Source organism: Natrix helvetica (genome assembly GCF_964273705.1).
Source record: "Natrix helvetica genome assembly, chromosome: 1".
NCBI lineage: Eukaryota > Metazoa > Chordata > Lepidosauria > Squamata > Natricidae > Natrix > Natrix helvetica.
Window position 1 is genome coordinate 316,404,757 of NC_138548.1, and position 15,635 is coordinate 316,420,391.

General features: G+C 41.3%; 1 protein-coding gene across 13 annotated transcripts in view; it reads right to left on the reverse strand.

Moving 5' to 3' along the window:
• Window positions 1–235: 235 nt before the first annotated feature.
• GRIP2 (glutamate receptor interacting protein 2) overlaps window positions 236–15,635 on the reverse strand; it is a 539,887-nt gene continuing 524,487 nt past the window's right edge. For all 13 annotated transcript variants that reach the window (XM_081950499.1, XM_081950498.1, XM_081950493.1 and 10 more), the window contains exons 22-24: window positions 14,748–14,984; window positions 6,400–6,546; window positions 236–2,597 (exon numbers count right to left, since the gene is read on the reverse strand). In XM_081950499.1, coding sequence (XP_081806625.1) covers window positions 2,400–2,597; window positions 6,400–6,546; window positions 14,748–14,984 — 582 coding nt within the window. In that variant the 3' untranslated portion in view covers window positions 236–2,399. The remainder of the gene's footprint in view (window positions 2,598–6,399; window positions 6,547–14,747; window positions 14,985–15,635) is intronic.

A 15,635-nucleotide genomic window follows, 5' to 3' on the forward strand; every position in this document is an offset into this window, starting at 1 on the left:
GCAGAATGTAGAACATATCTAATGCTGCCATCTTAAAAATACTTCCTTGGAGGAAAGGCCTTATCAGTAAAGCAAGATATCGTACTTGTTCCATTTGCTTATATTATAAATCCTTTGGCTCTCATAATGATCATAAAGCTGGAGCTACCTTTGTGGAAACAGATGTAAACCCTTCAGATTGGTCATAATGATAAATTAACTTTCTGAAGAAAACATACATTATAATTTATTTTGCTTTATTTAAGTTAAAAAAAATCTAAGGAATTGTAATACCATTTAAATACACAGATTTACAAATAGGTCCAAAACAGGACTAAAATATTCTTTGAATATTGTGCTTTCATAGATACATAAGAAAATTAGCATATAAAAATACTTTGTACAGGAATACACTCTAATATATGGATAAAAAATACACATTTAATGCATTTCATTTTTATATCATTCAAAATGCATAGGAAGGGATACAAGGACCATTTTTAAAGCCTTATTAAAAGTCTTCATTAAAAACCTAATTGAAGCCACAGGGAGCTTCTGCCATTATGAGAATATTGCATATAAAACCCCCATTTTCCACACATCCATCAATATATTTTTTCTGTTTCTTTTATGGCACATTATCTAGATTATGGCAGCAATGGTATGGGATATTTCATACTTTGAGAAGAGAGAATGGCTACAGCTAGAGACAGCCCAATAAGACTCATGCACATCTTGGTAAGAAAGTCACGGAGAGCGAGAGAGAGCAGTGCTGTGAAATAGCAAAACAAGGTATATATGCTCACAGCTTGGGTTTGGTTCAGACCAGAAACCACCTTGGATCAGTGGACTCATCTAAAGGGTGTTTCCAATCTTGACAAAAAACATGGTATCAATATGAATCAAAACAGTAGAAAATGATATCAAAATTAAAACTATTAGAAAGGAAGAGAGGAACCAGTTTCCCCATTCAATGAACTAAATTCCCAAGAAAAAGGTCAACTTAAATAAGAACAATAAAGAGTGGTTCCAGAAACCACTAGTAGACTGCCCAGGGAGAAACCACAAATCCTGGCATTTTCCCCTTTTGAAATGAAGAAATCATGGCTTCTTTTGAAATTGTTAACTGTAGGCAGATAATTGAAAGAATGTGAATATCACACACAGCAGCGCTACAAGAGGATTTGACTCAGGAGGCTGATGCAAAGTCCTGGTTTACGAAGGCTTCATGCTCACAAGTCATAGAAGGGACAGGGGGAAAGGTAATTGTAGAAAAAGACAGGGATGCTGCTACTGATAGGTTACAACAAAGTGTCAAGCATCATCGTGGGATTAAACAAATGTACACATTGCACTGGTGCAATCCACAGAGGATGTACTTGGAGGTACAATATCAATCTAGAGACACTGTCTCATGCTACGGAGTAATCAAGGTTCCTTCCACCACCACCATTACACAGATCATTAAGGGGGAGAAGATGTTGATGCAAGTGATTTATGTTCAGCTGCCCACTCATAACTCTACATAACTGGGAACAATTTCGGGGCTCTGTGCTCAAATATAAATGGCTGGTCCAAGAGGCTTTAAGTTCCCCGTGCAATGCTATACAATAAGTGCTTTCAAGAAATGGTGGATGGAGAGTAAGAAACTCAGTAAAAAAAAAATTAAGCTGGACAATATTTTAAAGGTGAAACATCTTTCTGCTACCACCCAAAGAATAAATTATGAAGGATTTTGAAGGTGAAAGTATTTCTGGTATCTCCCAAAGAATAAATTGTGGGGAAGGTATTTGTCAGAGCTACTTCTTGATGAACAGGTTGCCTTTTAAATTAAATCCAAAAGTAGAGTGTGCACTTAGTGTCAAAGGGACGCCTGATAGTGATCTGTGAGAATGTGCAGGGGAGCTGGAGAAGGGGCTCAAGGAGTGTTGTGTAGGGATGTCTTTCACAAAAAAAGGGGGGGAATCTGTTTTAAGACGTACTTCACTTGATTAAACAAAACAAACAAAAAGAGCACCGTGTATCCAAGTCCTTAAAGACTGGGGAAGAGCTTGTGCTCTTATTACCCATGCATTGGAAACACTCATATGATGAGTAAGGGTGTTCTCCTGTGGGTGAATTATTCTGGGTGTTGCTGTTAGCAACTGGCTCCATCCCTGACTCGTTCACTCCATCTGGGCTTGAACCTTCAAAGCCAAGCTGTGTTGGCTTCAAAATGTGATTGGTTGGGGGAGAGGAAACATCTCTTCACAGCAACTGACATTACGCAGATTAAGCATAAATACGAGTGCAAAAGGAAAACAAATGAACAACAACCAAAAAAAAAAAAAAAACCCTCATACACCACACAACAGACACCCATTAATTCCTTCGCTCCCACAGAACCTTGAGAAGAGCAAACCGCCAAACCTAGCCGTCCTTCAGAGTGTCTGTGCGCTTGTCTTCACCTCCCCTCCAACCGACTGCTGGTCTGTAAAGCTTCTTGGCTCCGGTAGGCAAGTATTGGCAATGAAAGCCAGGGGGTTTCGGCTGATTACAAGGTCCAACTTATTTCCTGCCTCGGATATCAGAGGAACAGCCAGAGAGCAATCAAAGTCCCTTGTACGGATGCAATTCACCTAAAAGGATGGAAAAGCCACGGTGAGAGAAGAGGAAAAAGAAGGAAACTATGAAGAGATGGGGACAAAATGAAGCAACTGCTTCTTTGCAAAATAACCTTGCGGGCAGCCAAGGTCGCCTCTCCCATACAGGTAGCCCTCGATTTATGACCACAATAGGGACAGGAGTTTCCATCGCTAACCAAGGTGGTTGTGAAGCGAGTTGCACTCGATTTTACAACATTTTCTTTTTGCCACAGTCCTTAAACAAATCATTGTGGCTGTTAAGTGGATCACGTGATTGTGAAGAAAATTAGGCTTCCCTCATTGACTTCGCTTGTCAGAAATCACCTGGGAAGGTCGCAAGTGGTGATCATGTGACCCTGGGACATTGTAACCATTGTACATACATGCTGGTTGCCAAGCTCCCAAAATTTAATCACATGACCTTGGGAAACTCTACCAACTGCCTCTTCCAATATTTTAGGAGGAATGGCGGAGAAACAAATGTACTCATCCTAAGAGGCAGGTATGCTGGAGGCCTTCCCTCTTTGGAATATCTAAGCAGGGTTGGGAAAAGATCCTCTGGCCCATCATGCCAGCGGGTGGCTGCCCTTCATTAGGGTGGCCTAATATACTTGATGGGGATGCCCTTCTAAAAAATGGCAGGCCTTTCAGGGCTATGGGGTTGCAGCTAGTTATGTTGTGACATCGCTGCAAGGAGTGTGGTTAGATTTGGATTTTTGAGAGGGGTTCTAAAGAGGGAATCTCTTCCTAAATTCTCTCTAAAAGTGAATTTCAAGAGCAGGCCTGGAAATTTTGTCTCAAGTATACATGTGCTTCAAGAACAACAGAGGTTGTCCTTCAGCAGGTTCTGACCAGTTCTGGAGAATCGGTAGCGGAAATTTTTAGTAGTTCGGAGAACTGGTAAATACCACCTCTGACTGGCCACACTCCCACCTGCCTCCCGAGTCCCAGCTGATTGGAAGGAAATGGGGATTTTGCAGTAACTTTTCCCTGGAGTGGGGTGGGAATTGAGATTTTACAGTATCCTTCCCCTGCCACGCCCACCAAGCCATGCCACGCCCACCAAGCCACACCCACAGAACTGGTAGTAAAAAAATTTGCAGCCCATCACTGAAGGACAACTGTGTGGCCCATGGGTTACACTAGCCAGCTATTAGCACTTCTGCATATAGAGTAACTCCTGGAAGTTTTCTTATGTTCCATTTTGTTTCCTGAACTTCTGTGTTTGTGTGTAAAGCATAAAAGAAAGAGAAAAGAGTCTTGGGAGACTGAAAACAGACGACCTTCAGCAAGAAGCAGGCATGGCCTAGATTCAGGAACAACAGTAGAGACACTATGGATATAAGGATAGGCAGATAAGACAGCCAAATGCATCTAATGGAAGAGGTTTTCCCTGTCGCTAATATTTCTGAAAGGGAAATAATGGCATTTTTTGTTTCCTACTAAATGTTTCATAATAAACAGATTTCTAAGGAAACCAAGAAGTTGACAGAAGTGGCTTTTAAAGAACCATGTCTTAGGCTGAAAATCAACATACTTTCCAATTTAAAATTTAATTTCTGGGTACTGGACAAAGGGTTTCCTATCTTCCCAGTGACTAAATAATAATGGAAAATGTTTTTCCCCTGCAGGTAGGGAAAAGATGTCAGAGAAAGGAGAGGGGCTAACTGGCAGAAAAACAACAACAACAATGGTCTCCTTCATCTTGTCTAGCAAATTTTTCAATCAGGGTAGTCCTCGATTTACAGCAGTTCATTTAGTGCCCATTCAAAGATACAATAGCACAGGGTGAAGAAAGAGGGAAGGTAAGCCTGTTTCAGGTAAAATATCTCATTAATCACAGGTAGCCAATGACTTTTAGATGAGCATACACATCATTTATGACTGTTTTCACACTTGCGACCATTGCAGCGTCCCCATCATCACATGATCAACATTCAGACGCTTGGCAACTGGTTCTCATTTGTGCCGGATGCAGCATCCCAGGGTCATGTGATTCCCTTTTGTGACCTTCTGACAAGCAAAGTCAATGGGGAAACAACATTCACTTAGCTACCATGTCACTAGAGCCGTGGTAGCGCAGTGGTTAGAGTGCAGTATTGCAGGATAACTCTGCCGACTGCCAGCAGTTCGATTCTCACCAGCTCAAGATTGACTCAGCCTTTCATCCTTCCACAGTCAGTAAAATGAAGACCCAGATTGTTAGGGGCAATATGACGACTCTGTAACCCACTTAGAGAGGACTGTGAAGCAGTATATAAATCTAAGTGCTATTGCTATTAACAGCTGCCATGATTCATTTAACAACTGCAGCAAGAAAGGGGGCAAAACTCACTTAACAATTGTCTCAGCAACATAAATTTTGGGCTCAATTGTGGTCATAAGTCGAGGATTACCAGTAACTCATTTTTGAGATAATCAAGAAGTGTAGAAAAGAAAGCTGGCTACTCCCTTTATGTGCTTTCCCCTTCTTGCTGGTTTCAAAACAAATTCCATCCTGTGGTAAACAGCAAGGTGAGGGAAAGGTTTTCTTTGGGGCAAAGACAGAGGGGAAAAGAAATTAGCTACAATCATGACCTTGTTTTGCTACTCCCTTCACCAGCTGTTTTTTTAAATTTCTTCTGTGCCCGAAGGGAAAGCCATCTGTCCTTCCAATCTTCCATCCCCCAAGACAAATCACAGAGATTTGTTGCTTTTTAACATGAATTTTGTTTTAATTGGAATGTTTTTATTGCCTACTTCCATTTCCGTTTGCTTTTATGGTTGCTTGTTTATCTAATTGCCTTTATTGAAGATTGCTTGTTCTTTCTTTTTGTTTATTGCACTGGGCTCCTTTGGGAGAAACGACGGAGGAGAAGACAATGACGAGCAAAAAAAAATTAAAAATAACTCTGGCTTTTCTCAGAATGATGACGGGGTGGTGGTGAAGGGACAGAATTATGGAGCAAAGGTTTAGCTGAATCCTAGTACTCTAGAACTGACGGCCAGATTTGTCCCAATGGTGCTTTTTCAGGAGGCAACTGGATTTTCTTGTTTTTTTTTCTTTTGAAGATGTTTCGCTTCTCATCCAAGAAGCTTCTTCAGAGCTGAAGAAGCTTTTTTGATAAGAAGCGAAACGTCTTCAAAAGAAAAAACAAGAAAGTCCAGTTGCCTCCTGAAAAAGCACCTTTGGAACAACCATGACCTGGGTGACTGAAAATCTCTACAGAAGATCAGATTTAAGAACACAGACATACTTTTAAATGAGTGACACAAACACAGCTGCCTTACCGAGGGTGAAATTACAGGGTGAAGAAAGAGGGAAGGTAAGCCTGTTTCAGGTAAAATCTCTCATTAATCACAGGTAGCTAATGACTTTTAGATGAGCATACACATCTAACAAGGGATGAAGTGGCTCAGTGGCTAAGACACTGAACTTGTCAATCATAAAGGTCAGCAGTTCGGGGGTTCGAATCCCTAGTGCAGCGTAACAGAGTGAGCTCCTGTTATTTGTCCCAACTTCTGCCAATCTAGCAGTTCAAAATCATGTAAAAATGCAAGTAGAAAAATAGGAACCACCTTTGGTGGGAAGGTAACAGTGTTCTGTGCACCTTTGGTGTTTAGTCGTGTTAGCCACATGACCACAGAGACATCTTCGGACAGCGCTGGCTCTTTGGCTATGAAACGGAGATGAACACCACCCTCTGGAGTCGGGAATGACTAGCACATATATGTGAGGGGAACCTTTACCTTTACCGTACACATCTAACTTTTTAAGAAACCATTTTTTCTTCCCCCATTCATTGTGATTGATTACCTGGAGGACTCTGTCATAAGGCTTGAGTCCACACTGGTCAGCTGGCCCACCTGGACGGATCATATTCACATAGACACCCTTTTCTAGCAAGCCATCAGAGACACTGAACCCAAAGTCTTCAGTTTCGGGATCCTTGTAAATTGTCATCTATAGGAAAAGGCAACTTTAATTGGGATGGTGGTAAAAATGAAGTTGGGTATACAAGATGGAGATTAGACAAGAGGGAGAGTGACATTATAAAATATCGAACCACTTTGTTGCCCCAAAGGTGATTTTTCAAAAGGCAACGGGACTTTGTTTTCCTTTGAAGATGTTTCAAGAAGCTTCTTCAGTTCTCTTCAAGGAAAAAAAAAGGAAACACAAAGTCCAGTTGCCTTTTGCAAAAGCAGCTATGGGACAACCATGACCTGGATGACTAAGAATCTCCACAGACATTCAACAACATGGGCAATATGAAGTGTCCACAGCACCACTCTAATTTTATTTTTTAGACCCTGAAGACTTGATTCAAAACCTTACTCCATGGGATAACTTACTCTTTCTCAACCTGAACTATTTAATCAGATTGTTTTAAAAAAAAATAGTGGTGCAAGATGCTGTACCAAGGTTTGCCCCTTTCTTTTCCTTGAAGGAAAATCAGATGACAGGTAAATAAGACCTGTAAACGTGTTACATTGCGGGAGCATTTTTAATTTTTAATTGAATCTCCCATAGATTTGTGCCAATGAACCCACATAATACAACTTTTATCCCATTTCAAAAATGTGACACTGTGTCAGCCTCTGCTTCGCTTGCTTGCTATTGGCTTCCATAGAAACGGGGAGGGTGGGGGCATGGTATTTGGGAAGGGAATCGTATGGTACTGGAGGAGTTATGTAGAAGGGAGTTTTGTTCTCATCATCATCTGCGCATGCTGATGGCCGATGTTTAGACTTGTTCTAGGCCCGGGATGGCGAACCTATGGCACGCGTGCCACAGGTGGCATGCGGAGCCATTTGTCAGGGCATGCGAGGTGTTGCCATCAGCTGGCCAGCGTGCATGCGTGCACTGGCAAGCTGAGTTCAGCCTTTTTTAAACCCATTTTTCACCCTCCTTAGGCTCCTGATGCTTTATAGGAGCCTGGGGAGGGTGAAAACAGCCTCCCCCGGCACCCCCCAGGGGGCCCTCTGGAGGCTTTAGGAGCTTTCCTGAAGCTTCCGGAGTGTACAAAACCAGCCGTTCTGGCAAAGTGGAAGTTTGGGAACGGAATTCCGGTTTGTTCGTAGGGCCAGTTTAAGCCCTCCAGAGCCTTCAGGGGCCTTCCAGAGGCTTCCCTGAAGGCTCCTGAGGACGAAAAATGATCCTACAAGCAAACAAGAAGTCACTTCCAGTTTGCTTGTAGGGCTGTTTTTAGTCCTCGGGAGCCTTCAGGGAAGCCTCTTGAAGGCCCTGAAGGCTCCGGAGGACTAAAAATGGCCCTACGAGCAAACAAGAAGTCACTTCCAGTTTGCTTGTAGGGCTGTTTTTAGTCCTTGGGAGCCTTCAGGGAAGCCTCTTGAAGGCCCTGAAGGCTCCGGAAGTGACTTCCGGTTTGCTCGTAGGGTCGTTCTTTGCCCTCCAGAGACTTCAGGGAAGCTCCTGAAGCCTCCGGAGGGCCTCCGGGGGAGGCAGATGGGGGGGCTGTTTTCACCCTATAAAGTCTCTGGAGCCTGGGGAGGGCAAAAAAAGCATGCAAAAAATGGGGTTTTGCATCTGTCATGCGAGTATGTGTGCTGGGGGTGTTGCACATTGCATTATGGGTGTGGCATGCCCACGCACAATCCCCCTGCGCTCCCCCCCCACTTATGGCACGCGAGCCAAAAATGGTTCGCCATCACTGTTCTAGGCCAGCCGTCTTAAATACCAACCTGATGAGGCCTTTTGAAGATGCACCCCACATGACACCTTAAGGAGTGTCAGATTGGACACTGGGGTGGGGTAATTGGAGGGAGGGGGGTGGGTAATCATTTGATATGTACTTGTTCATGCCTTTTTGTCTCAGATCTTGCTTTTCTTTCACTGCTATCTTTTCATAACCAGTAAAAGTATCTTTAATTCCACGAACAATGGAGTTGGGAGTTTTCTTTCTTGGTTATTGATGGACATTAAGCAAGACCCTGACACACTGACACACTGCTGTATTTAGAACAATCCAATAGAAACCATGTTTTCTAGATGGGTAGAAGACACTTATGTGCAGGAACCTCAGTCATCTACATGTCAATAAAAATAATAAAGGTCTATAAAGGTAATTAAACTCCTGTATTCACTTAGCTTGAGCATTTCACAACTACCCAGTACTATCCTTGAAAGCTTTGCTGACTAGGCATTCAGCCACCCAACCCCATTCACTTATTGCAGGTACTTCAAAACTGCATCATGTAGTAACTACACACGTCAGTCTGAAAGATGCAAAGTCTGTGATTGGCTTTGGGTCATTAAGAGTGGATCAACTTTGACTGTATTATCACAAATAATCCTCAATGCTGAGGTCTCCAGTATGCTTTGGACATCAATCATTTCCTCATCCACCCACCTTTTAACATTCGTTAGATCCTTTATTTATTTTTGTTAATGGGAGGTTGATATATTTCAAAACAAGGTACTAATATCATAATTATTCTAAGAATTCCTTTGGTTCCATATGTGTTCAGATTTATTCTTTTAAAAGAAGGAGGGTGTTCACCATAACTCAGTGCATTATAGTGTCAGGGTTCCAAGAAACACCCCCAACGAAACAAAGCTCCAAGGCCTGACATTCCTCAAAGTTCCACTTTATGAAAGATGTCATGTTGGCACATCTGGGGAAACCTGAATCTGAAAGTTTCTAGACTTTCCCCACCCAGTTGAAAGTTCACAACCCTTGCCCCATACCCACAAGTTCATCACATGGTCCAATTCAACGTTCAAACGTAACTGGAGACAATTTCCAATCACTCCCATCCAGGTGCAGGCAAGTGTCCTTGGTTCGTAAAAAAAAGTATGTTGTTATGGCTAAACTCTACCGCTCCAACCAACTCTCCCTCCCAAATTCCCAGGCTAACATATGAGCCAATCAGGAAGCCACAAAAAGAAAAATGGCTTCCACACTGACATACAGTATTTGTGTTGCGTTTTTATCACAAAAGACAAATTGAGCTGAAAAATAGTAGACGACACCTCTGAGGGAAGAAGAGAAAGATCAGAATTGGAGTAAAGAACATCCTCAGCAGTTTGTCTTATTTAATAAATGGTTCCCAACATGAGAGCCATGTTAATGGTCAAGCTACCTAGGGACAGGCCTTCTGGTGTGTTCCAAATTCCAAAAGTGCTCTTTCTTCCTTAAAAACTGAAAAGTGGACAATCTTTTGGAGTCAAAATTGGTATCATTAGTCATGCCATGTTCAAGTTTCAAGAATGGGGAAGGAACCTTGATAAGATACCATCAGATGATCTTTCTCTGTGCATTGGAATGGCCCATCCTTTTCATACGATCCCCTTCTACCTGCCACAATGTACCCCCAAATGGTACATATTGAGTATTTTAACCCAAAAACAATTCATCCCAAAGCTAAAAAGAGAATTTGGCTATGGAAAAGGTAAAGAAGCAATCAGAAATGTAGATACAACCAAAAGAGAGTTATTAGTTTTGCTAAGTATTTGGGTAACTCTATGGTGCTCACTGGAGATGAGGAAAGGCTTAGGTGAGATTAAAAAGAAGGCAAGAAAGGAGACAGATTTCTAATTAGGGAAACAAAAGAGAATGAAAAGTAAACATCGCCTTGGGTCAAAGAGGCAGGAGAAAGATGTTTGATGGTCAGACAGGAAACAGATTGAGAGAAGGAAGTAAAGTTAAAACATGCTACAGTTTTCCAAACCCGAGTATAGGTTGAGTTAGGGTGAATGGTCTTTTGTAACAGGGATGCAGGTTTTTTTTTTTTTTGACTGGAATGCCAGAGTTGGACAAGTTAACGATTAATACTCATTGGGTGAAATCACTTGGGTTTTAGTCAACATACTGCAAATTATCTATGAAAAGACTGGAAAAAGGTTAGAGCAGGTATTTGATGGCCAGCTGAGGCCATAAAATTTTCCTTACCTGCCTCTTCTCTCTTTCCAGCCCTCTTATAAGGCAGTAAGCTTGGTGGATGCAATGAAACCATCTTGCTGAACAAGGGACATATATTTTGAAAGCTGCCTGGCTGAAGGAACTCCCAGGGCAGAAAATAAAAATATAAGTACTACTATGCAAAGTTCTTTTTTTTTAAAGGAAAAACTAAAGTTGTTCAAAAGAGTTATAATTTTATTTTCCCCACTAAAACATTTAGTACAAAAATGTAAAATTCATATTATTAATCAAAGCAGCATATATCTATGTTGCAATCTGGTATGCTAATGGGACCCTAAATATTACAGCCTTAAAGTTGCCATTTTTCCAATTAGTGAATAGCCGTGTTTCTCTTGAATCAGGCATATATTCCAAAAGACTTCAAATAAAATTAATTTCAGGAAGGCAGAGGCAAGAATTTCTTTAGAAGTCAGAGGTTTGGTTAGCAACAGAAAGAATTCAAGACCTGCTTCCAAACTATTGGATTAAACATTCAGGTAATAAGCTAGTTAATTTCTTAGAGCCTATTCATATACTAAATTCAAAACAAATATCAAAAGTCAACACAAATTTGTCAAGAGCAAGTCTTGCTCTTCCATTTTTTTCATCAATTACCTATCTAAATAGATCGAGGAAATGATGTAGCTGTACTATATACCAGTTTTTGCAGAGCATTCGAAAAGTAATCCATTACATTTTTATTACCAAGCTAGCTAAGTGTGAGTTAGGTGGACTGGGCAGTTGGCTTTTAAGTATATGACAATTAAATTGAGACTTGGCTCAAAAATTCCTTGAGTGTTCCTCATCAAACTGATGTCAAATGGGATTTATTCCTAGCCCTTGTACTATGCCAGGGAGGTGTGAATATGTATTTTATTTTATTGTATTTTATTTCATTTTTCTCAATGGATTGTTGAAGAGATAGAGGGGACGCTTAAGGAATGCTTGCTATCAAATTACCAAATGACACCAACTTGGTAGGATAGCAATTGTCTTAGAAGGTAGAAAAAAGCACAAGAGCGAACTTGATGCTAGAGAAGAGGCTTAAATAACAGAATGAAATTAGAGGAAAAAATGCAACATTCATTACTCTAAAGAGAAATCAAATGCATAGATAACAGGATGGAGAATATCTAGCTTAATAACAGCACATTTAAAAAAAATACCGGAATAATGGCTGATTGAAAATGGAATAAATACAACAGTATGATGTGGCTGACAAAAAGAAAAAATCAATTTAAACATTACAGAAGTATAATTGTCAAATTGAGAGAATTGCTCCACTTTATCCTCCTTTAGTCCAATCTCACCTCCAACAAAGTCTTCTCCTGCACCCAGCATTTAAGAAGGATGCAGAGAAACTTGTAATTTACAGAAGGGCAATGAAGATGACTAAAGGGCTAATAACATTCTTTGAAGAAAGAGTGAAGGAATTGGGGAATGTTTATCCAACTAGGAAGAATACGATAGCATTTAAATATCTGAAAGAAGGACACATCAAAATTGAGACTTTGATAATAGATCCAAGCTGTAGGAAGATAATATCTAACAGAATATTAGGGGTAAAAGTAATAGCAATGTGAGGTAGAATAAAAATCCAGTGGTCTCCTATTTACTTAATGTTTATAAGTGGAGGTTGATCAGTCTCTCTTGTGGATGCTTTGAGTTGAGCAAGGAATAGAATAGAATAGAATAGAATAGAATAGAATAGAATAGAATAGAATAATAGAATAGAATAAAATAGAATAGAATAACAGAGTTGGAAGGGACCTTGAAGATCTTCCTTCAGGGTCCAACCTTCCTAAGCAGGGTCCAACCCCCTGCTTAGGCAGGAAACCATGCACCACTTCAGACAAATGGATATCCAACATCTTCATCAAAAAAAGGGCATGCATAGTCTTTAGGAGGCTTGTAGAGTGTTCCTGGATACTTGGGGGTGGGGGGTGGGAAACGAGCAAAAAACAGCCCATTTTTCGTGAAAACGGACCCGTTTTTTTTTTTTGTCAAAAAAGAGCATGAATAGCCTTTAGGAGGCATATAGGGTGCTCCTGTGGGTTGGGGGGGGGGCAAAAATGAGAAAAAAAAATGGCACGTTTTTCGCTATTTCTGCCATCCCCAGCCCTCAGGAGCACTCTGGAAGCCTCCTAAAGGCTATGCACGGCCATTTTGGTGAAGGGGCAGGGTTTTGGGAAGCCAAAAATGTTGTATTCAGTATATAAGACGCAGCCAGATTTTCACCCTCTTTTTTGAGGGAAAAAGGTCCGTCTTATTCTCCGAAAAATATGGAAATTGTTCTAACTGTCAGGAAATTTATCCAAGGAGCTTTGACTCAAGGACCTAACTGTACACTTTTAACCTAAAGAAAATGCATGATTAGTCTTCACATTTACTGTAAATAAAACCACACCTATTTTATTGAATTTCTTAATTTCTCAATACAATATCATGACTCCTGCTGGTTTTTTTTTACCCCTGAGAAAAACAATTGGAGAATTTAAGATGTCTGTAAAAATGGTATAAGGTACATTTCACATCTTGGAAGGTCCACTGAGACATATACACTGAGGCAATAAAATAAAAGCAAAAATGGGGGGATTAGGATTGTTTTCTAATAACTGTCCATAATAATAAAATAGTGCAAATTTGCTTGTTATACAGAGTATGGTTAGTTTAGTTTTGAGAAGTAAGACAAAACAGCAAATAAGAAAGGGAAGGTTACCCAGTTTAAAACAGGTTGCTTCAGCTTGCTCTCAAATGAACCCTTGACTATGTAAATAGAGAGCTTGCTTTTTAACTAAATCTTGAAGTATTTCCAGTAAACAAAAGTCTTGTGGGAAAGGCTGGCGCCAGAGTAAATATTCCCATGCAAGAGGTTAATGGTTTACATGTCATTAGATATCTCTGATAACCACAGAATTTGTATTTTGAGCCTTCAGTTTTTCAGAATGATAAACACCAGAAATGGAAAACATCGTTGTGGGTCCAGTATAGGAATTTTTCCCCAGTCTCTGGCTGCTAGCAGTAAAATGATATTTGGACAATTATGAAAAACATAGTAAACCTTCTCTTCTCTCATTCCCTTGCTTTTTCAAAAGGCAACTGGGCTTTGTTTTTCCTTGAAGATGTTTCACTTCTCATCCAAGAAGCTTTTTCAGTTCTGACTGGATGGTGGAGAATGGAAGGATTTATATTCCTTGCAGTCATCTGGTCATTAGCACTCTATCTGAGAGAAGAACCAAAGCAGCTTTTTGAATGAGAAGTAAAACACCTTCAAGGAAAGTTGCCTTTTGAAAAAGGACCTTTGGGACAATCATGACTCAGATGACTGAGAATCTCCATAGACATTTAGAGATTCTTATGCCAGGCACGTGGGGAAGTCCATTCTTTTGTTACTAGTGGCACATAAAAGCTGCTTCTCTTGTCACTGGAGAATGCCTTATACTTGGCCAGTAGTGACTTTCTATGGTTTTACACAGCTTCTCTGGAGATGGAGGGATTAACCTTAAGCACTTCTCATTGAGCTGTTATCTAAGTCAGCATTGTTCTAAGGCCGTGATGTTGGACCTATGGCACATGTGCCACCTGTGGCATGAAGAGCCTTCTTCTGCGGGCATGTGAGCCATTGCCCAGCTCAGCTGCACCGCACATGCAAGCGCGCCTCCCACCAGCCAGCTGATTTTCAGGTCTCTGCTGCGCATGCGGGAGACGCGAGTGCATGTGTCAGGGTGGGGAAAGAGCGGGGGTGCAGCGCCCCCTATGGCTCATTTTTAGTCGTAGGAGGCTTCAGGGAGGCTTGCTAGGCCCAAAACGGGTTGTGAGGATGGAGTGCGTGCATGTAGGGAGGTCGTGGGGGGTCATATGCATGCACGGGGGTGGGGGGAAGCACGGAGGGTCGTGCACACATGCGCAGGGCACATTGCATTGTGGGCATGTGCACACACGGTATTGCGTGCGCATGGTTTCGGCACGCAAGGACAAAAAGGTTAGCCATCACTGTTCTAAGGAATTGAGAGGAGAGGCTGAATCCTCACAGGAGGACACTTGATGCTATGGGCTCAATGGAATGCCCCACTTCCTACTATTTGGTGCTCAAACACAGTGAAGCAACCACTGTATTTTCTTTCACTGTTTTATTTTTAAGTAAAATAAAATGCAAGGGTCAAGAGAGATTATCCCACAGATGCCAAACTTGCTAGGAAACCATTAGTCAGTGTGCCCGCATATGCAAGGACACATACTGTACCTTATGCAGCTCAAGAGGTGTTGGAGACATGATTTCTTGAATCTCATCCTTTATTGTCTTTATCTCCAAATTCTTGTCATTCTTAGTAGGGGTCACATTGTTGTTGTCCGGCGCTTCACCTGAGCTCTTGGGGCTGCTTTTTCTTGCTGGGCTCAGTCCTGGCTGGTTCACAGAGTTCCTGGGCAATTTGCCCCCATCAAGGCTCAGATTATGTACACTGCCAGCCATGATGGATGCCTATAGGAGACAAAAAGAAAGAAAAACAATAGAACGGGAACAGTCATTGCAAGAAAACCAGTAAACAGCCCAATCAAAGAACCTCTAAGACTATCCCCACCCACACAGACAAGGCACCAGAATACAAACTGACAGAAAACAGCACTTCTTACTAGCACTGATGATGTTACCTAATTTGGGTAATGAAACATCTGCGAGAAAACAAGCAAGCTCAGAGAGCACCTTATTTCAGTCCTGAGCTATAAATATGCTCCTTCATTGGTATTGCAAGAAAAAAGAAAGTCTTCTGAATTTCATGTGGATGTGAAAATGAAAATCTTCAGCACCGCAGATGTTAAATTCTATCTTTCTCCAACAAAGAACCAGAGCTCTGCTAACGTAATCTCACATTTTTGCCAGCTCTTACATAGACCTAGCATTCTCTTCTTCAAAAGAGAGGCAAGAAAATATTGGCAAACAAAGATATTCCAAGACATTGTAGGACACAGTGATCAATATGCTTCCAAGGTGTTTGCTGCTGAATGGCAAATTCTGTCCAAGCTTTGTCGTGTATCCACGGGATTCTGTGGCTATGAGAAATGTCCAATGGGACACACAGCCAGCAGAGTATTTCAAGATACACAATGTTGCAGTGTTCCAAGTCATGTTGTC